This window comes from Vipera berus (assembly GCF_964194415.1).
Source record: "Vipera berus genome assembly, chromosome: 2".
Taxonomy (NCBI): domain Eukaryota; kingdom Metazoa; phylum Chordata; class Lepidosauria; order Squamata; family Viperidae; genus Vipera; species Vipera berus.
The window spans coordinates 25,408,144-25,429,778 of NC_138203.1; the positions used below are offsets into that span (position 1 = coordinate 25,408,144).

General features: G+C 38.0%; 1 protein-coding gene across 8 annotated transcripts in view; it reads right to left on the reverse strand.

The window, feature by feature from the left end:
* Positions 1–4,471: 4,471 nt before the first annotated feature.
* The window catches only part of DHX29 (DExH-box helicase 29), a 34,958-nt gene continuing 17,794 nt past the window's right edge, over positions 4,472–21,635 (reverse strand). For 5 of the 8 annotated variants that reach the window (XM_081319798.1, XM_081319800.1, XM_081319802.1 and 2 more), the window contains 14 exons: positions 21,035–21,175; positions 19,605–19,749; positions 19,305–19,425; positions 17,510–17,594; positions 14,596–14,684; positions 13,885–14,013; positions 13,448–13,523; positions 12,446–12,670; positions 10,820–10,956; positions 8,829–8,922; positions 8,040–8,327; positions 7,156–7,287; positions 6,492–6,588; positions 4,472–5,835 (listed from right to left, as the gene is read on the reverse strand). In XM_081319798.1, coding sequence (XP_081175924.1) covers positions 5,780–5,835; positions 6,492–6,588; positions 7,156–7,287; positions 8,040–8,327; positions 8,829–8,922; positions 10,820–10,956; positions 12,446–12,670; positions 13,448–13,523; positions 13,885–14,013; positions 14,596–14,684; positions 17,510–17,594; positions 19,305–19,425; positions 19,605–19,749; positions 21,035–21,175 — 1,815 coding nt within the window. In that variant the 3' untranslated portion in view covers positions 4,472–5,779. Of the gene's footprint in view, positions 5,836–6,491; positions 6,589–7,155; positions 7,288–8,039; positions 8,507–8,828; positions 8,923–10,819; positions 10,957–12,445; positions 12,671–13,447; positions 13,524–13,884; positions 14,014–14,595; positions 14,685–17,509; positions 17,595–19,304; positions 19,426–19,604; positions 19,750–21,034; positions 21,176–21,635 lie in introns of those variants that run through there. The other 3 variants (XM_081319799.1, XR_014025389.1, XM_081319801.1) reach the window with 3 other exon arrangements.

Sequence of the window (21,635 nt, forward strand, 5' to 3'; positions counted from 1 at the left end):
CCTGCGGCTCCGCGCTCCTGGCTGCCTGTCGGGCAGCGCCGAGGCGAGAGGCGCGGGGTCGGCTATATGTTCGGCAGCGCTGCCCCGCCCCGCCCCTGCGCCCGCCCGCCCGCCCGCCGGGAAGGCATTCTTCCGTCGCCTCGCCGGCTTTCCCGGCTAAAGAACCGCTCTCGCAAGGCGCCCTGGGGTTTCTTGAGCAGCAGGAGCAGGTCGCTGGGCCTCGGCGCGCGGGTGTCGGCTCCCAACCTCACGCCCTGGGAGGCGATTCTTCTCCTTCTGAGGGCGCGCCTGCCATTTTATCTGCCGTCGAGACGGCCGAAGGAACTAGAGATGAGCGCTCGTCTCGTGAAAACTTTGGAGGTTTTTTTTTTGAAGGCCCTCTTTTGCTTTAGATTCCCCTGCCTTTACGTCTAGCCTGATTCAAAAGCCGGAGCCCTTGTTTTTTTGGAAGCGGGCAGGCAGAATGTGCCCCTCCGGTGCGAACAAGAGAACCGGGAGACGGTGAAGAAAGGCGCCATCTTCCTCTTTCGCCAATCTGTCGAGCCAAAGCGGGCCTACTGTTGTTGGATGGCTTAGCTAGAACGATTATTAAACCCAGATAGACGACCACCTACACATACATATACCTTGTATGAATTAGTATAAAGCTGACATGTTGAGCATATTCTCCCCTTTACACTAAGCCACGGCCTTTTGTGCCATGTTTTCTTGAATAAACAGCTGCTAGAATGTATACGGAATACAAAATGGCCAAACTCTTATTTTATAATCAAAGCTTGGATTTACACATTGCTAAGCCAAACCTAAAAATACAATAGTTTAGCAGAAGGAGTGAAGCTAAGATAATTTTGTTTGGGGACTTATCTCTGATTTCTGTTATCAGCCTGGATTCTCTAGTTGTACAAAATAGGCAAATATCTACCATCTAGAGGACATCAGGTTAGGGAGAATGAATTTATTATTGGAAGTTTTTATCTTGAAAAGAGTATTTCTTGAAATACAAAATGGTTAGATTAATAAAATAGCTTCAGGCTGCCTAAAAGAACAAAATTAGAATGGCTACTAAAATGTTTTTTTAAAAAAATTACAAGGAACTTAAAACTATAAATGGCAGTCAAAAAATCCTTCTTGCAAATCAATCCATGTTTCAACACATACAGTACTGGTAACTTCCTGAAACAAAGTATGTTTTGAAATCACAAACACACAGGTTAAAAACATAGGAGAAAGTTACCTAAGATGTAGAGCACTGACGCCAACTACTACAGTTATCCTCTCCACAGTAACCAATCATCAGAGGCAATACGTTGGCAATAAGACAGTCGCACAACAGTATCCTCTCTAGCAGCTGACCCTGAGAAAGACACATCCTAGAGGTAATGTATACGGTAGCTATAAGCCTAGCCTTATCCTTACCAGTTCTTGGATTTCTGCATTATATAAATTTCCAAACTCCCTTCAACCCTTAATTTTTCTTTAAAGCCATATAAATTGTGGGCCGTTATCCTCTATTTCACAATGTGCTTTTATAGGCTTTGGTCAGACTGTATAGCAAACTGCCAGGAACAGCCCCAGCTTCTCTCTGAAACCCAATTTGGCCTACTATAAGATTAATGTGGATTTTAAAAATCACTATATTAAAAGTGCCATATTAAGAGTTTTGAATAGATATAAAGCCAGATTGTACCAGAAAATGCCTTATGGGTCTCAGTACAAGAAACATTTTATAGAAGAGAAATAGCAGGCAAAGAGAGATGATTAACATATTGGGAACAGTTAGAACAAGACCATGGAGAATGCAAGATGAAGAGATCAGTTGACTGCAGAAGGACTTAGCTTTAAATGGTTTTCATATGTATAGTTTTTAGATAGATAACAGGACGTTTGAAACTGAACAGCACAAGGCAGAATCTGAAATTGAACTCTGCAAATGATAAACATGTAATTGCTAAACTATATAAACTTTTGCTGAAATGTGAAGTGGAAGAACAAGTGAAAGAGTGTATTTTAAAATGGATAAAGAACTTTGGATATAATGCACTGATAGAGCAGTGGAAAAATATGTGGCCAAAAGGACTGAAATTATAACCTAAAAGAAAATTTGTATAAAATGATGTACTATTGATACCTGACTCCATAAAAATTATTTACTGTATAAAGAACTTCAGATTTGCATTAGACTTTTTAAAAAGCCAAAACATTTTGGGTTCAAATACACAGTGATACAAAGAATTTTAAAGACTGATACACAATTGAAACCAGAACTTTTCTTCTGTGACTAATGGATGGACAATTAGAAAAGCGTTATGGGAGGTATGATAATTGCTGCAAAACTATTATATATAGACAGAAATGAAAAGACTGAAGCACCCATAGTGGAGGAATGGCTGGTGAAAATTATAGACTCAAGCTGCCCAGAATTGCCTTGGATAGCAATATGGGCAGCATGTAAATTACTTACTTAAATAAAATTAGCAGAGATGGCAAAATTGACTTGTCCGATACAGAAAGGACAATAACCATATTTGTATCATCTAGATCATTTATGAAGAGCGCTGGTCTCAGTACAAAACCTTGAGGTACCCCATACTCCATTGAGAACTATATGCTGAATGTTATCAGTCAACCGTGAATCCATTTGGTGGTAGTACCTTACTAAAAAACTATGATCAGTCAAATAGCTTACTGAAATCCACAGCTTTCTCCAATCTGCTAATTTTAATAAAGTTTGTCTGGTATGATCTGTTTTTAACAAACCCATGCTGGCTTCTAGTAATCATCTAGTAATCATCCCATATCACACCTCTCCTCCGTGAGCTGCACTGGCTTCCGGTTGCCTTCCGAGTGAAATTCAAGGTGCTAACAATGACATACAAAGCCCTTCATGGCATGGGTCCGGACTACCTACGGGAGCACCTTCTGCCAACGTCAACACCCCTCCGTCCTGTGCGCTCCCACAGAGAGGGCCTCCTCAGGGTGCCACCGCTCAAAGAATGTCGGCTGGTGGCCCCCAGGGGGAGGGCATTCTCAGTGGGTGCGCCAACCCTCTGGAACTGCTTGCCTACCGAAATCCGGATGGCCCCCGACCTCCGCACCTTCCGGCGCGACTTAAAAACTTACCTGTTCCAGCAGTCCGGCCTGGCCTGATAGCTCTTGGGGTCTCAGTTGTTTTTACTACTGTTTTTTACTATTGTTCAACTGTATACCTACCTTACTCTGTACACCGCCCCGAGTCCCTTGGGAGAAGGGCGGTATATAAAAACAAACAAATAAATAAAATAAATAAAAAATAAATAAATAAATCTTACTCATTGCTAAGTGCTCCCAAATCCACCACCTGATTATCTTTTCCATGATTTCCCCAGTATCAATGTCAAGCTGATTGGTCTGTAGTTTCCTGGATCCTCCTTTTTCCACTTGTTGAAGATTGGAACATCAGATCTTTTCCATACCTCTGGCAGTTCCTCTAAGCTCCAGAAGCTCTGAAAGTTCTGTTCAGTGGTTCCAAGACAACATCTACCAGCTCAACCCTGGGATGTAAACCATCTGCTCCTGATGATTTGAACCCATCTAGAGGGGAGAGGTATTCTCTTACTAGGTTCTTGCCTATTTTGATCTGCATTCCTGCTGTTTCCCAGTCTTGCTTTTGGTAGGTTGGACTATTTTTCCTTTCTGCATGAAGACAGATACTGAGAAGGAATTAAGCAGTTCTGCTCTCTCCCTGCAGCCCATCACCTTCTTGCCATATTCTCTCATTAATGGCCTGATCATTTCCTTGACTTTTTCTTGTTCCTTATATATTGAACTTGTTATTTTTGGCATTTGTTGCAAGTCTTAGTTCATTCTGAGCTATAGCTTTCTTGACTTGGTTCTTGCAAATATGGAGTTTAGTGGTTTTGTGTTCTAATTATCTGGCCCTCTTTTTTAATATACTTGTCCTTTTTGTCTTGGTTACAATTATCTTGCTTATAATTCTGAATTATCTTGTGTACCTAGTCTATCTTTTGTTTTCCTAATTAGGTTGTCACCTTCTGCCATATAACTCTTTTGACAATTTCCCCCAAAATTCCATTTTCCTTCTCCAAGCATATGCCAAGTCATTATTCTCAGGAAGTTTTTCATAAGAATAAACAAAAATCCAATTGAAACTGAGAATGAAGATGCTGTGCTAGTATACAGTCTTATAGAATAGTAATAACCAGATTTACCTTTTAGCTTTTTGTGATTTGGGAATTAGTTCCTTCCTTTAAAATTGACACCAAGGCAAGTGTAAAATCTTTGTATGACTGTCATCCTTTTCAGGCATATCAACAGAACTGTAGTTTATCAGGATAGATCAGTTGGTAAAAATGCTGAAATCTGCAAGTTGCTTACAAAAAGTACTTTAGTATTTCAAAGTCTTCAAACACTTCTTATCTTAAGAACTGACTCAATTGTATAAAAATTCAGGATTAAGATTAACGAGCTCATCTAAGTAAGTGAGGCAAAAGTTTTAGTTGATGAAAAGAAAGCATCACATTTTTATTATATAGTATTAAAAAATTTTCTAAAGCCTTTTTCTTAACAGTATGTACATTTGTAATAAAACACTTTGACCTAATTGATCTTAAATACTAAGAAAAAAGTGAAATCCTAATCTGACATCACAATTTATTAAGGATAATATCTAAACAGGAATGATTTTTATTTTTAATATTAAAATTATACTTGTATTGAAGTACATGATTTTACATTTCTTAACTAGCTTGAGTCTTTCATCACTTGATAGGTTTTGGTTCATATAGGACACACTATTTTTAATACATCAAATTTGATAACACCAATTATGGTTGGTGGAACACTGTGGTATCATTGCATACTCTTGGTTTCTTTATTTAGACAATAATTTGTAGAAACTCAGCTGAGTGTAAAATATTAATTCGCCTGTTTTAGTTTTAAAGTTTGTGCCTGATATTAGAGGTATTGCAAATTTTAAAGTGAAAATAGCATTATATATGATAGAGGAAAGCAAACATGTTTTGAGTATGAATCAAGTTGAAATTCCTATGAGGTGTACGCTTACAAAAAGGCATATAAGAGGTGGTATGCATAATTTTTCTTTTTCTGTATAGTTTCTTTATATAAAGAAAAAAGTTTCTAAATATTTGAGGTGGTATGTTGCCTTTTTTAAAAAAATGTAGTGTTTCTCCCACAGTTTTATAATGCTGACTTCAAACAGAGAATCTCAATCTATAGAAGCATGCATACTAAAAACAATCTGGGACTTCAAGCAAATATTTGTACATCAAACATTTAGAAATATCAAAGCACATATCTTCTGGCACTACCAACCTATACTATGTCTTTTGCAGGTAATCATGAATGAAAATAAACAATTTCTTAGAATGACACAGATAAACTTTTGCTTAATAATTATCTAATCTATTCATGCATTTTGGCAAAGAAAGATTCTGGTTCCTCAGTTGTGTACTTTCTTTAAAAGAACAGAAATCTATGCCGAAATCTTACAACTGAAAGCATAATCAAGGTAAGTTTCATGTCAAAATAAAAAAAAATTCTCATTTTTATACTGAAACCATCTCCATTGCCATTATTTAAATTTTGAATACCCATTGTTCAAGAGTTTTTATTATCAGTTTTACAAGGCAATCTTATTTCTTACAGAATAATGACAGAATGTATGTGGAAGGTTCAGTGTCCTAATGCTGATTGCATTGTTTTCTTTAAACAAGCACATTCTTCATATTTTTCTTGTTCCAATTTCTGTGGCTCTGAACTATCAGACAGTGTTTTCTGTTTTTATCAGTTCTTTGATGATGTTCAAAATTTTGTCATCTAGAAAAAAGAACAGTGTTAAGAAAGAATAAACTTAATTCTTCTCACTACTCAAAATTATCATGGATGTACTGTCAAATGGCCAGATGCACTGTAAGCCGCCCTGAGTCTTCGGAGAAGGGTGGGATATAAATGGAATTAAAAATAAATAAATAAATAAAAAAGAGGCACAGAAGTCAAGAAATTAAAAATAAGAAAAAGCATCTCCAGTGCTGGCATGGTTAAGCTGTTTCACATGGCTTAATTAAAGATACAAACCATAGGCTCAGAGTTTTTTTCCCTATCTCGTAGTTTCATAATCAATGAATGCCCATTATATGTTTAGAACTCGCTGCCACTGTCTTTACTACTGAATTCTTGTTTACAATTTCCAGACATTGAAAAACTTTAACTTCTCCCCCCAAAATTGAATAAAAATAGAAATCTTTTGCTAGCCTTGCCCACTTAGTGCAATGATGTGACTCACTGAAGATCTTACTAGTAAAAAGTAATATTGCATCTGATAAATAGCTATATCTATCCTACATGGTAACTTAGGTGTTTTGTAGAAATTAAGCATCTGCCATATGAATACTTTTCAGCAAGAACGCAGTTTTCCCACATATCTTATATATATATTCAAAATTTTCATGGCAACATAGAAAAAATAAAATTACCTTCAAGGGACATTTTAGGGTTTTCAAGTTTTTGCTTTAAAACAGACTCAATGAGCACTCTCAGTTGCTTGAAAATTACTGCAATTTTTACAGGGGCCTGTGAAAATAATTATGCCAAATAGCTTATTTTATTAACAATTATTAAGATTAAAACAATTTTAATGACTATGACATTGAGACAAATTTTGGAACACATTGGCCTGGAGAAAGTAATGCTGCTTCTTGAAATTAGGGTTAGCAATATTAGGAAGGAGTCAAGAATTTCATTGTTAGAACTATTTTATAACTAATATGGGATTATTTCTTGTTAAATGTGTTTCCTGTTATATCCAATTCAGATCAGTATGAGCTAATTAGTAATATTTTAACAGGAGGTACTTAAAGTCATCGTTCCACAAGTTAGATGTCACAGAAACAGCAATGTTCCAAACTGAATGGAGAAAATATTCAAGCCAGTGACCAAAACATTATTTGTGCTCTTTCTTTACAGAATCTGAGCAGAAGCCTAATAAGTTTGAGAACACTTATCAATAAATATGACAAGTACATTTTCTTTGTAATGTGCTTTCTATCAGAGTTTATCTGTCTATGGACTTTGCACACTAAATGAAAACAAAGTTCAGTGATGTAACAGAATGCTTCCTAACTCACACATAAGATATACCTGAAAATGGATCCAGCCATCAACTGATAAAAGGCGTTCACGATGCAGCACTTCTATATCTCCACCAAAAAGTAATATTGGAAAGGGGGAAATTAAGGTTGTCTCTTTCAAGAACACTCTGGCATATCTAATCTGAATGGAAAAGGCAAATACAATTCATTTGGTTTATCAAATTGCTGTTTTTCATGTAGCAATTATTTTTCAACCCAGGGAATTCATTTTTATATCTATTTGAAAATATGATTATAAAAGCATTCTATTCAAGGTCTTATCAAAAATGTTGTGTGTACAAGAATAAAAGTACTTTTTAAAGTATATCCTTGCATAGTCTAAATGTTTTGCAAGCTTTAAATAAGTAGCATTGGTAGTTACGAAATTATGGAACTATATATCAGTTTAACAACTGCAGAACAAAGGTTTTACATATGCACATAAAGCACTTCATGACAACTCAATCTTGAAGGAAGCAGGCTACTTTTATACAGAATGGCCTAGATCCCACCAATCAACTGCATAAGCGAAAGGCTTTGCTAGCTTCAATAATGACCAAGCCTCCATTGACAATAATAATCTAGCAGAACCCCTAAAGACAGCAATCCAAGTCTCTGTAATTTCTGGATAAAAGGATCTACTTAGTGCATCTAAATTTTATCAGGATCCATCTTTAAATAAGGGCTCCCCAAAACACAGACATAGAAGTTCTCTTTACTTCAGTCCCCTTAATAAACAGGAGCTCTGTAATAGAAGTGGAGAACAGAAATTATTTTATAGTAAGCCAAACATACTTAGAGCCATAAAGCATGCCCACCTCAACCATGTGGATAAATCCTACCTTTACATAATACTGCATTTTCATACCACAATAAAAAATTAATTTAGCTTACTTTCTCTTGATATAGCAGCCATCCGTAGGTTTGCAGATCCCTGTTTACAGAAGAAGGGTGCACCTGTGCTTTACCCTGAGCCGTCTCTGCCATGCATGCTAATTTCTCTGTAACATCCACAGACTTGGTGTACATTATCTTCCCCACATTGTCATACAGCCCTGCAGTTAGCACAGCTTTAAGGAGAACCATTTCTTGTACTGACAAAGAGTGTATTCCTTCGTGACGAGATGAGGGTGCAGCAAACCCTGCTGCCTGAACCACTCTGATAAGTTCCTGTTTTACATCCTAAAATAGATTTATATAATTGTGTTTTATTAATACGTTTGCACTTTAGCACACTGTAACTACATATGCATTTATAATCTGCTTGTTGCCTTAATACTGCCACCAAAACCATTAGTGCAGAAAGCATCTATCCAGAACCTCATGATTGATATCTCCATCTCACCTATTTGGCATTGCATCTGTAGGTAACAAAGAGAATTGATATCAGTGGTATTTAATTTTCAAATGTTTTAAACAAGGTAAAAATACAAACTACATAAAAGATTAAAAGATTTCCTGAGTTGGAATAATTAATCAGTGGAACGTCTTGCCTCCAGACGTTGTGGGTGCTCCAACACTGGAGGTTTTTAAGAAGAGATTGGACAACCATTTATATGAGAAGCGGAGTGGATTAGAAGACCTCCAAGGTCCCTTCCAACTATTATTCTGTTAATAACATTCTTCATTATTGAATAGAGATTTTTGCAGATTAGGAAAAAAAGATTAAAAGGATTACAGTACCTCAAGTGTTAGTAGTGAAGTTCTGTTCAGAAAATTTATCCTACAATAAGTCATTTCAGCACGATAACCTCCTTCAGAGCGGGCTTTCTTCCATCTAGATAAAATAAATCTTTTTATTCTAATGTAAGAAGTCATCACTATTAAAGATATATGGACAGTATATATATATATATATATATATATATATATATATATATATATATATATATATATATATATATATATCAGTTGGGTTAAAATATAAAAGATCATCATTTGGTGCTTATTCTCACAGGACAATTCACTGAAATAACTTGTTTGCCAATAACAATGGTAATTATTGTAATACATATTAACACTGTAAAATGTACCAAAGAGTTGATAAAAATGGTCTGCCATCTAAACCTTCAAATTAAAGAACTACATTCCCTTTAAACAACATAGGGATCTTTTCAAACAAATACGTTCAGCATCTTCTTGCTTAGTTTAAATAGTAGGCAGATAGCAGCTAAAATCTGTATAAAGTAACAATCTCAACAAGATTAGAAAAAAACCCTCTAAAGTGCTTTTGTCAATATAGCTAAGGGTATTCAATGACCTTTCACTAAAACTCTTTTGGTGCTGAATGTTATTGAGTACTGTGTTATGCAGATCCAACTTGAGCAGTATGGGGCAATTGTTATACTATCAACTCCACCTGCAAATTTATTAGTAGATTATGTAATAAGGTTGCTATACTCTCTCATAGCACAGCCCTCGATGTGCAATAAAAATGAAAGAATTAGTGACTATTCAGTGTTACTGTTTACTATTTTCTCAAATAAACTTGCACTATAGGAATAAAAATAGAAAACTTGGGGTTATCATAAACTACATTTTGAGCTTCAGTCTGTAACCAATATGTAATAAAGCTGTAGCATATTTGGAAAACACTATACTTAACCATAACAGCAGTTGCCCTACATTACTCAATGGCTATAGTATTCATATATAATATTAAGGTAGTTATCTAAAATCATGATTTGCCAAATAAGCTATTGTTGCTTGGCTTACGCACAACTAAAATGAATGAGTTCATATACATTGCTAAAAATAACTCAAGGGACTAAACTAGGCCTGAAAATTCTTTTTAAATGCAGCCTCTCTCAAAGGATATGTTTTGAAATTTGCTTTAGTGGGTTTATTTTTCAACTACAACAGCACTTATTTTGATATTGGAGTCTCTTCAAAGCTGATTATGGAATGCAAGAAAACAAAAATAAAAATTCTTGCCATTTGAATTGGTTTTTCCAATCCTTTATACAGTTACTGTTCTATAATTTTTATTAAGATTATACAGGTTCATTGTACCATCTGAGGGTAACCTTAAGCCAACTTTGCTATTTCAAATAACTTGAACAGAATTTAACTTAGTTATTCTTGGACAAAAGAGCACTAGGAAATCTCAGCACTGTAAATTAGTAAGAGAAGCCAAAACACCTTGAAAGAAGTCACTTCTGTTTTCTTTTTCATTAAGTAAACCAGGGGTTCCCAACCCCTAGGCTACGGCCCACTACTGGGCCGTGGCCTATTTGGAATTGGGTTGTGCGAGTGGCTGGCTGGAGCGTGCATGCATGCTCAACTCGCATGAGCGCCGGGCACTTGTGTGCCGGCCCGCATGTCATGCTAGTTGAACTGAATGTGTGCGTGTCAGCCTGCCACTCGCATGGCCAGTTTCCATCTCTCTCCAGCCAGGCCAAGCCGTAAAGGTTGGTGACCACTAAACTTCACATATGTGCCCTTAAAGTCACCATGACTCAACTTATCTCAGAGGACAAGTTATTAAATAACTAGAGAAGATACATAAAACAGAGTGAGTAAAGAAAGCAGTTAACCATAACAAAATTCTTCCCAGGTTGGAATGTATCGTCACTGTAGAGGAAGAAAGCAATGGAAGAACAGATGAATGAAATTATAGTGGCAGTAAATAGATAAGTACAAAAAAATATTCTAAGAAAAATCATTTCAATTACCCCAGATATGCCTTGTAAATTGTCAAATGGTCTGAATTGGCCAATGCCAAAAAAGATTTTGCCAGGTCTGCTTCATCTTTTCTTCCAATTGGGGTAGTAAATGGAGACTTTTCAGTCATCACAGCTGCAATAGTTGCCTACAAAATATGACAATGTACAGCAACATTTATATTTTTATTTCTGATGTATTAAAAAAGTTTTTTATAATAAAGAATAAGGTCACTATCATAGGACTGTACCATATAATCACATACTGAGGTAGGTCTTGCTTACCAACTAATGGAGCTGAAAAAAATAACCTTACGGCTGATTTATGATCTTTACAGCATACCTAAATCATGTGATTGTCATTAGCATCAGTATGCATTGTCCTGTGCCTGACCTGGTTCTTTTTCTTTCCCCGCTTTGCAAAGGGCTTGCAAGAAAATAAGCTGTTTACACATCAAAAGCAATGTGATCACACAGGAAGCACAGACTGGGAGCTGTAGGCATGATATGCAAAGAGCTTGCTTCCTTGCTCTTGATGTGTAAAAGAACAGCTTTTTCTCCTGAAACCTCATTTTTTCCAATCTCTCCTCTCTTTGAAGGGAGAGGGGACAATACAGCAATCAATTTCTTTATGCAATTACTCCTTTGCCCGATTGTCCTGCCCCACCTTGCAGAGCAGAGAGGTTGAAGAGAAAGACATTTAAAGAGAGTATGCTGTTTACTCTTCTGCACATCAAAAGCAATGTGATCTTGCCAGCAGCAGAAAAGGGTCAGGCAAAAAGAGATTGGCTACAGAAATAACCCATCTATTGCAAACAGAGAGATTGGAGTAAAAGGGATTTCAGTAGAGTAACCTGTGCACCCATGGACCTCTCAAGTGCCTGCTTTCAATGCGTATAAGACAATAAGCAGGCACTTGACCATCAAAAGGGTGAGATAGTTGTCATTAGGAGGCAAAGAAAAGCTGAAGTTGTGAAATTGAATAGTTTTATCTCTTTCCAGTCAGAAAGCAGTCATGGTCATATGATTTCCTTAGTGACTTAGTGACCACTTCACTCAGTGGCAAAGTTTCTGGTTTCAATTAGGGTTGTTACACAAGAACTACCTGTAAGATGCTGGACTTTGGAAAAGAGTTATTGACATTTTCTGATACTATCATGGAAAAAAAATCTTTGGACATTTGCAATTCCTATACAACTGTGTGAGATTTCAGCACTCACACATGATATTTCATATTATTTTGACATTTTATTTTGGATGCTACAAACACTTATTAGGATGTACAAGGCACAATACTGTAAATTTGCAAAACCTTTGGTAAGGACTGTCAGAAACTAAAACCTTAAAGCAAAGATGGAAAGTTTTATATGAAAATAATACAAGAGACATAATAACGTGACCAGACATTTACAATGGTTTGGAAGTTTCTTCTTCAAAGGACAGTGCATTTCAAAAATCCCAGAAGAAACAATGAGCATTAGTTTTGCACTGAGTCAACTGAAATAATATTTTACATACCATAAACAGTATCTAACCTACCAGCCTGTATAGAATAGGTTCTCTGATCAACATTTATTTCATGAGCACTGGGCCTGCACTGGCTAGTAATGGGCTGCCCACTGTTAGCCATCAACTTACCACTGGATCCAAGCAGCCAAAAATAGCACCAAATATAAGCATTTTACCAATCTTTACATTTACTGGCAAGGCTGCAAGATGTTGGCCTAGAGGAGTCAGTTTGGGTTCACTTAATTCACAAGCGCCAATTTTCCTTAGAAGATACATGGCTTTGGCAACAATTTGAGACTGAGGTGGGTCTAATGCCTTGGAGAGGAATTCTTCGGGAGAACCAAGATTACATTTCTATAGATAAAGCAGGAAAAAAAATTAAAATAGAGCCTGAAAAGATATATAACTCTCATTCATTCACACATTTTAACTACTTCTAAATTATTTATTTTCATATTTACTACCATAAGATAACATAGGTAATGTACAGTATGATGGGATTTTCTATTTCAGGTTTCAAAGTAACTTAGTTAACTCTATAGGTACTATGCATTTTTATATAGGAAGAGGGTCTATTTGTTATCCGCCTTCAGTCAGCTATACATCCTGGCCTCATATGATTGAACTACAGCAACCTTTGTCCTAACTTAGTACTATGTGAACAGTTTTGATAGGATAAAGCAAAGCTATTTTGCAATATTCATAGTCATTTCCCATACATCTCTGTTTCTCAAATCAACATCCATATCTAGCAAATTTAGATTTATGCCAGGGTTTCATGCTTGCATGTGATGTATATGTGCACTGTACAAAAGCCATAATACTTATTTAATAAATACTTATTTTTCATTTATGAAAACCCACACCATTCAAAATAACTTTTTTTCAAATGGGCATGGTAAATATGACATTACATAATGGTCTATTCCTTCACTCTTCCTTATTTCCATACATCATGTGGGCATTTAAGGTATGACTAAACTTTCTTGCAGTCTTGCCAAGAGATTACAACTTCACGCAAGAATTTTTCTTGTTTAGAAAGGTAAACAATTGCAAACAACACATTTAGCCAGATTCTCAGGATCTCTTAGTAAATCAAAATAATGAATATTTAAAGCCAAGATATCATACCATGATGTGAAGACACAGTTCTTCCAAGGGAACTCGCAATATTTCTGGAACAGAATATTCTAGAAAACTTTCAAATCTGCAAAAGCCATAAGGGAAAGAACAAAAGAAGTGATTTAAGTTGCTACATTCCAATATTTATTATGGAACTTGTTACGTATAAATATCTATCACTACAATGGAAACTATTCATTTGCATTAAGTTGTCAACCATTTCTTTGATGCTGGATTCTTCAACTAGATAAAGGCTACTTTAGTTCTGTAGTTTCTCCCAAAGGATTATTCGTCCTCCAATGAAATATAATATGGTTAATAAACTTTGCATGTTTGTAGTAGTATATCTGAGACAATTTAATAGGTAAATTAAATATCATAACATAAATGCTATAATTTTAGCAAATGATTCTGCCTTGAACATAGAATGGTTAAAATAATTTTACCTCTCTCGGGTATATAGTCGAAAGCAAAATCCATCTCTGACACGCCCTGCTCGCCCCTGACGTTGTAGTGCACTAGCTTTACTGACAAAAGTCTCTTCCAATGAGCTCATCTGACTACTTTCATGGTACCTGAAGAAAATATTAAGGAAATGTCTAGCACATACAATGTTATTAATACTAAACTTAATAACTCTCCAATAGAACACTATATTTTCTTCTATATAAATGAGTACTTCTGAAAACCTAGCTAAGTAGTTTCAACCACAGAAAACTATGCCTATTTTGATACAATCTACAACCAAAAAGGAACCAATTTCAGAAGGATTAACTTCTTGCGCAAACTTAAATGCTGTTCCTAATTTCTCCCACCCATTCCACCTGCAGTAGGCCAGATCAAGTTTCCATAACTGCCTAAATGGAAAGAAAGAAAATACAAAAAAGGCCTAGAGAAAGCGGCTTGCACTTAAGAAACAAAATAAGTGATGAGGTTTTTGATGAGTATATGTTTATTTATTCCTCAAAAATCAGTTGATCTAATAAAACACTGTTTTGAGGGACAAGGTCCTATTCTAGAAAAAGTATAGTACATTATATCTAGTTATTGCGTAAATATAAAAAACTTCTAATGCATCCAAAACTCTATTGCAAAAAAATAATAATCAATATATCTCTAATGAAAGCTGATCCTTTTTAGTGAAAAGGTGTTTTCACCTGTTTTCCTTTGTTCTTCCAGCATCAATTACAAAAACAACATCAGGTATAGTAATACCTGTTTCAGCTATATTGGTGGCCAAAACAATCTGTAAAAGAAACAGAAGAGAAAGAAAAGGTCTGTTTTACGAACATGAGCAAAAATTAAGATCTAAAACAACTGATTCTAATTATGCTTACAATGTATTTGTAACATTTACTTTTTTATTAATAAAATAAAGTGAGCCACTTTAGGGTAATCTATATCCTGAAATCAGGGATCATACAATAAATAGTACATTGATTATCCTTGAAGAATACTTATGTTAAGTATTTCACTTAACATAAAATACCGCACAACAGAGATCTATGACTTTGGGGAATGAGATACAATTGTTTGGAAAGGTCCCAGTTATAATTTTAAGGTAGTTTTATTATTAAGAATCAATCAAGGATATCTGATACTAGACGGATCAGAAATAAAGACTGCAGTGGTTTTATGTGGTAGATTAGAAGCCGTTTGTGGACCTTATGCGAGTTAAATACAATAATAGATTTGTTAACAAAGGGCTTTGAAGTTTAGCTTTGCTATTGGGTTTACCTGTTAACTGTTCTTTTTTTACAGTAGATATATGGTAAGTCAAATTGTTTGGGTAAATAAAGCTATAGAAGGTCATACATTGTGGACCTGTTTTGCAAGAGAGGTAACTATTATTGTTGAAATATACTTATGTTTGATCTTTTGTCTTTATGCACATTTTTGTTTTGTTACTGCTCCTTTTTTCTTTTGGAGCTTGTATTTTAACTTAGGAAATAAAATAAAAAAATATTTAAAAAACTAAAATACTGCAGCCACAGTCCTAACTGAAATTGAATGTTATTAAGATACATCCTAATTTTATATGATCTTCATTGACTTTTCAGAAATCTGGTTTAAATTCAATACCAATCAAGACATTTTACTGCCCTAGGCCAGGGCTTTTCAACCTTTTCACCGATTGTACCACTTTTAGGATATTGCAATATTCGAGTACCACCTAACAAGGTGTCAAAAACGTGATGACCAAAAAAAAACCAACAACACCTGTTCAAAGTTGCAATTGCACTGAAATGACTTATGACCATTTTTCACACCTATGACCACTGCATCATGCCCAGGATCATGTGATTTATATCTGGAAGCTTGGCAACTGATTCATACTTATGATGGTGTCCCAGGGTCATGTGATCCCCTTTTGCAACCTTTTGACAAGCAAAGTCAATGGCAGGGCTGCTGGTGGCCAAGTGCTAAGGCGGGACTTCCCTCCCTTCCTCCCTCCTTCCCTGCCTCCCTCTTTCTCATTCCCATTTCCTTCTGAAGGAAGAATTTGAAACAACAACCCCCCATATTTTCTCTCTTCCATATATTTATCAAATAAGGAAAAGCCTCCAGAGACAGAAAATACAAGCTGCTGAGTAAACTAGCTTAAAAAGGCGCATTCCCCTTTAAGAATTAGCCACTGGCTAGAAAGGAAAGTTAAGAAGCCGGCAGCATGGCTGGCTCAGAAAATTCTGGAAGTTGAAGTCCACGCGTCATAAAAGAGCCAAGGTTGCCTACCCCTGCCCTAGGCATTTAAATTAATGTGTTAGTTTTTAACATGCTGCTACTTAAGTAATTTTAATTCAGGCTACTGAATTAAAGCACTACCACCTACCTTACTCAAATCAACCAAAATGTTCATAATGATTTCATTCAATTAGTATTAAATGTCATAAGCAGTATCTTCATAACAAATTCTGTGTTAATAGAATATTGAGTCATCTTAACAGGAGTGTGCAACTTGTGGTCCTCCTCATGTTGATGGAACAAACTCCTTTTATCTCACCTGGTCATTGTTAGATAAATGTTCCTTCTGGCTGATGCTATAGAAATAGAAGACTAATATAATTCTGAATGACAGCTTTACTCTTGGCCCAGATATAGATGCCAGGCTTAAATGAACAATTCAGAAGAATGAGGAAAGATCTAGCTCAGAGCTTTTCAACCAGTGGTACGGGTACCACCTGTGGTACATTGGCACCTGGCAGGTGGTACGCGACCATCCTAGAAAAGTGGTAGCGGGGGAGGGGAATGAGCTGAACTGGTGGCAGCACTGCACAAGCCTGAGCAAGAAATGGCTGGAGCTGCAGGGCTGAGCAGAAGCGCCAGGATCAGCGCTTCTTCGGGGCTGTCAGGGCTCAGCGGAAGCGCCAGGATCAGCGCCAGGCTCCAGCATGTCTGCTGAGCCCAGAAGAAACGCCGATCAGCTGGAATGTTGCAGCATCTCCAGGGTTTTGTGATTTACATTCAGATGCTTGGCAACTGATTCATATTTATGACGATCACAGTGTCCCAGGGTCATGTGAAGTGACCAAAACCTGCTGCAACCACCCAGCAGACGGGGGGAATAAAAACCAAACACCCCCACCCCCACCCCACCTGCCGCTGGCAATCCTCAACAGAAATGCTCACAACAATGAAAACCTCGGACAGGAGGAAGAGCACCGCTGAGCGGGCAGGCAGGTGTCTTGCTTGGCTGTGGTTTGGGGGGCACTTTTTCAGTGCCATTGTAACTTTGAACAGTCACTAAGTGAATTGTTGTAAGTCGAGGACTACCTACTTTTTTCCTTTTTTTTGGTCAAGTTTTTGACACCTTGCTAGGCGACTGGTGGTACTCGGATTTTGCCATATCCTAAAAGTGGTACAATGGGTACTGATCTAGCTTTCCAAGATTGCAACACAGAACATAATATCACATTAGAAACATTTGGGATACACTCAGTTTTGTCTATTTAATCCCTTTCTTTAAATTACATGAAAAGCACCACACTTGACATAAAAGGCTGAAAGAAAGATCAGAGATCTTGAGACGCAGGGCAAGATATCAGTTCAGATATATTAATACCTCAAGATTACCTTTCTAACACCAGAAGGAGGCAATGTAAATGCAGATGCTTGCTCTTGAGTGGACAGAATAGAATGCAATGCTATTAACTGGTGCCTAAAAATTATAATGCAAAAACATTAATTGTATTGTTTTGACTCATAAGACAAAATGCCTACATCTTAGCAGACAATATGCATGAATTTGGATTTATAACTTAATAATCATTATGAATCGATACACTGTATTAATACTATATACTACAAAAATGCAAAACTATTATATTATATTGAAATGTTTCACTGCCAATAAAAATCTGTCCTTTAATAGCTAGTTTAATATTTATACTTGCTAGTTTTGTTATGAGCAATATGAACTGATATATCCATTACTTGAGAACATTTCAGAAAACTGAAAATGTTTACAAGTAGACAATCTAGTTTTACATAATTTATTTTACATACCAACCCAAAAATGTCTACTATGATAAAAACTATTTTGATGTTTCAATAGGTAATTGCATATTAAATACCGTATATACTTGAGTATAAGCCGACTCGAGTATAAGCCGAGACCCCCAATTTCACCCCCAAAAACTGGAAAAAGTTGTTGACTCGAGTATAAGCCGATCTGCCGTTCTGCAAGCCTCCGCCGCCGGCGGAGGCTGGATCCGCGCTCTGCAAGCCTCTGCCGCCAGCAGAGGCTCGATCCGCCATTTTGCAAGCCTGAATACACAGGAATACCCTGTGTGGCCGCGGCTCTCGGGGAAGCCCTGGCTGTCCGCTTCCTCGCTCCACGCTGCCATTCGGGGCCCGCGCGTTCCCCGGGCAAATCGCGGCGCCCAGCAGGCGAGGAAACACGCCCGCTCCAGTCGCCCCCCCTTCCCTCAGGAGACGCGAAGCAAGTGACCGCCCGGAGCTTACCGAGGACTTGCTTCGGTGCTTCCAGGATCGCGCGCACCTCTCCCAAGCCGCCGCCGTCCGGAGACCTGCCGAAGTTTGGGGAGGTTTGGGGAGGTGCGCGCGCACCTCCCCAAACCTCCCCAAACGTCGGCAGGTCTCCGGACCTCCATGCCCTGCCTGCCTGCTTCTTTCCGCAGCGGAAAGAAGCAGGCAGGCAGGGCGCGGAGGTCTGCTTCTTTCCGCAGCGGAAAGAAGCAGGCAGGCAGGGCGCGGAGGTCTGCTTCTTTCCGCAGCGGAAAGAAGCAGGCAGGCAGGGCGCGGAGGTCTGCTTCTTTCCGCAGCGGAAAGAAGCAGGCAGGCAGGGCGCGGAGGTCTGCTTCTTTCCGCAGCGGAAAGAAGCAGGCAGGCAGGGCGCGGAGGTCTGCTTCTTTCCGCAGCGGAAAGAAGCAGGCAGGCAGGGCGCGGAGGTCTGCTTCTTTCCGCAGCGGAAAGAAGCAGGCAGGCAGGGCGCGGAGGTCTGCTTCTTTCCGCAGCGGAAGCAGGCAGGCAGGGCACGGAGGTCCGGAGACCTGCCGACGTTTGGGGAGGTTTGGGGAGGTGCGCGCGCACCTCCCCAAACCTCCCCAAACTTCGGCAGGTCTGCGGACGGCGGTGGCTTGGGAGAGGTGCGCACGATCCCGGAAGCACCAAAGCCTCGGCCGCGCACAAGTCCTCGGTAAGTTTTTTTGTTGACTGGAGTATAAGCCGAAGTGGAATTTTTCACCCCAAAAAGTGGGCTGAAAAATTCGGCTTATACTCAAGTATATACGGTAACTAAAATTTGTTATTTTCAGTTAGCAATCCTATCTATCTCCTCATAATTCAATCTATGCAACAATGTACATTTTAATTAGAATCTATCATTAGTTTTCCATGATTTGCTTACCTCTTTCTTAGATCAAATCTTCTGTCAGTCAAAATGAGATCATACAACTGCTGTATATGTGCAAGGCCTGGCAGAAAGATCAAGACAGCTCCTTCCATATTTTTGAATTGGGGACTTTTGTCTGTATAAGGACAGGCGGAAGTTAATAAAGAATTCATTTTTATTATCAAGAAAAGTCTCTCTCACACACTGGGACACCTATACGTATTAGGCATTTTCCTTAGGGAAAAAGGCAAACAAAGATCAGGAGTAAGAAAGCCATTTTAAATTTGCGTTTCATGCAATTTTTCAAAACCTTACCTAAAAATGCAAGTAACTCCAGTATGAGGTCAAAGTTGATCTTGTAGGGATTCATACAGTATATGGCTTCCCGAGTTCGACTGCTGTATTTTTGGAAATATGGTCCTAGCTCAATACCAGATGCAGCCTGAACTGGAACACTTTCCTAAACATAACAGAAAGAAATTTGGAACAATAATTCTAAAACAAAATAATGTAGCAAAATAGTTTCATCTATTGCTGCATATAATAAATAAGATAAAAAGGACTATGTGTGTTAAAACAGCCTAACTGCAACATCAACTAACAGAAGATTGAATACAAATTTAACTTTATGCAACAGAGCTAGAAATAAATTTGCTATCCTTTTGTCTGTCACTCTGAAAGGCTATACCAGAAATGAGCAACAAAGAACAGTCCATTTCCCCAACCATATTTTTGCTGGAACTCCCAAGATTATATTCAAAAGCTTGGCAGCAATTTTCATTTTTCACCATTTTTGTATTTTTTAAAATAAATCTAATAAATCCTTCCCCATCCCCAAAAATAACATAAACTAGACTACTGCAACGTTCTCTACATGGGGCTGCCCTTGAGGACCACTCGGAGGCTTCAGCTGGTGCAGAATGCAGCCGCACGAGCTGTGATGGGGGTTTCCCGATACTCCCATGTAACACCTCTACTCCGCGAGCTGCATTGGCTTCCGGTTGCCCTCCGGGTGAGATTCAAGGTGCTGGTAATGACCTATAAAGCCCTAAATGGCTTGGGTCCGGGATATCTGAGGGAACACCTGCTGCCGGCATCAAGTTCCCTTCGTCCAGTGCGCTCCCACAGGGAGGGTCTTCTCAGGGTGCCGCCGGTAAAAGATTGCCGGCAGGTAACGCCCAGGGGGAGGGCCTTCTCAGTGGGTGCGCCTGCCCTCTGGAACCAGCTGCCAGTGGAGTTGAGGACTGCCCCCGACCTCCGTTCATTCCGCCGGGACCTGAAGACCTGGCTCTTCGAGCTCTCTGGCCCAGGCTGAGAATTTTAATTTTAATTTTAATTGGGGTTTTTATTCTCTCAGGGACTATTATAATCTTTTTAATTGTTTTTAATTTTTGTATTTCTTGTTTTAATTCCCTGTAAACCACCCTGAGTCCTTCGGGAAAGGGCGGTATACAAATCCAATTAAATAAATAAATAAATAAATAAACAAAAGAGAGCCAAGATTTCATGGCTGCCTCTTTTTTGTTATATCACAATATCAGTCTGCTGCTTCCAGCAATCCTCAAAGGATAATTTCTCAGGCTGGCCATCTTGTACTGTACTGAAGGCTGACGACCCCTGTTAAATAAAATGGGCCATGGTGTAAAATAATAGTGAATCCCAAATCGAGAGGGGACACCTACTTTGAGCACAACTGGTAAATAGTTCTGTAAACTGACTTATTTTTTTTCCACATAAAATGTTACCTGATATTTTGTTATTCCTCCTCCTTTGCTAGTAACATTTACAGTTATTTCCTCTTCTTCTTCCAAAAATTTCTGACAATATTCAGAATCTTTTTCCAGAACAAAGCCAGTTTCCTCTATTACATCTTCAACATGAAAAACCTGGAGTTTTGTAAAGTGAAATAGTTCAATTTTAGATATACTATATTTATTTTGAAATTACATTCAGAGCAACTTCCCATTACTGGAATAGAAAGGTACATCAACCTTTTGCCTCAGATAAATATCACAAAACTCAGCTGGAAAACTGTATAACGTTTGGCCATCCTGGTCTGTCTTTAAACATGGATAACATATGACTCTGCATATTGCATGCTGCTATTTGCACTAAAACTGACAAATGAAGAACCAGATTATTTAGAAGTAATAATTACTATTTTCTGGGCACATTACGGAAGACCTAGTTCAGCAGAGAAGACTCTGATGCTGAGAAACATGAACAAAGGTAAAGGAGGAGGAGACAAACAGCAAGGTGGATGGACTTGGTTACAGTGTCATCACTGGAAGACTTGAAGAATCAGATTAGGGACAGATCATCATGGAGAAAACTACCGTATTTTCC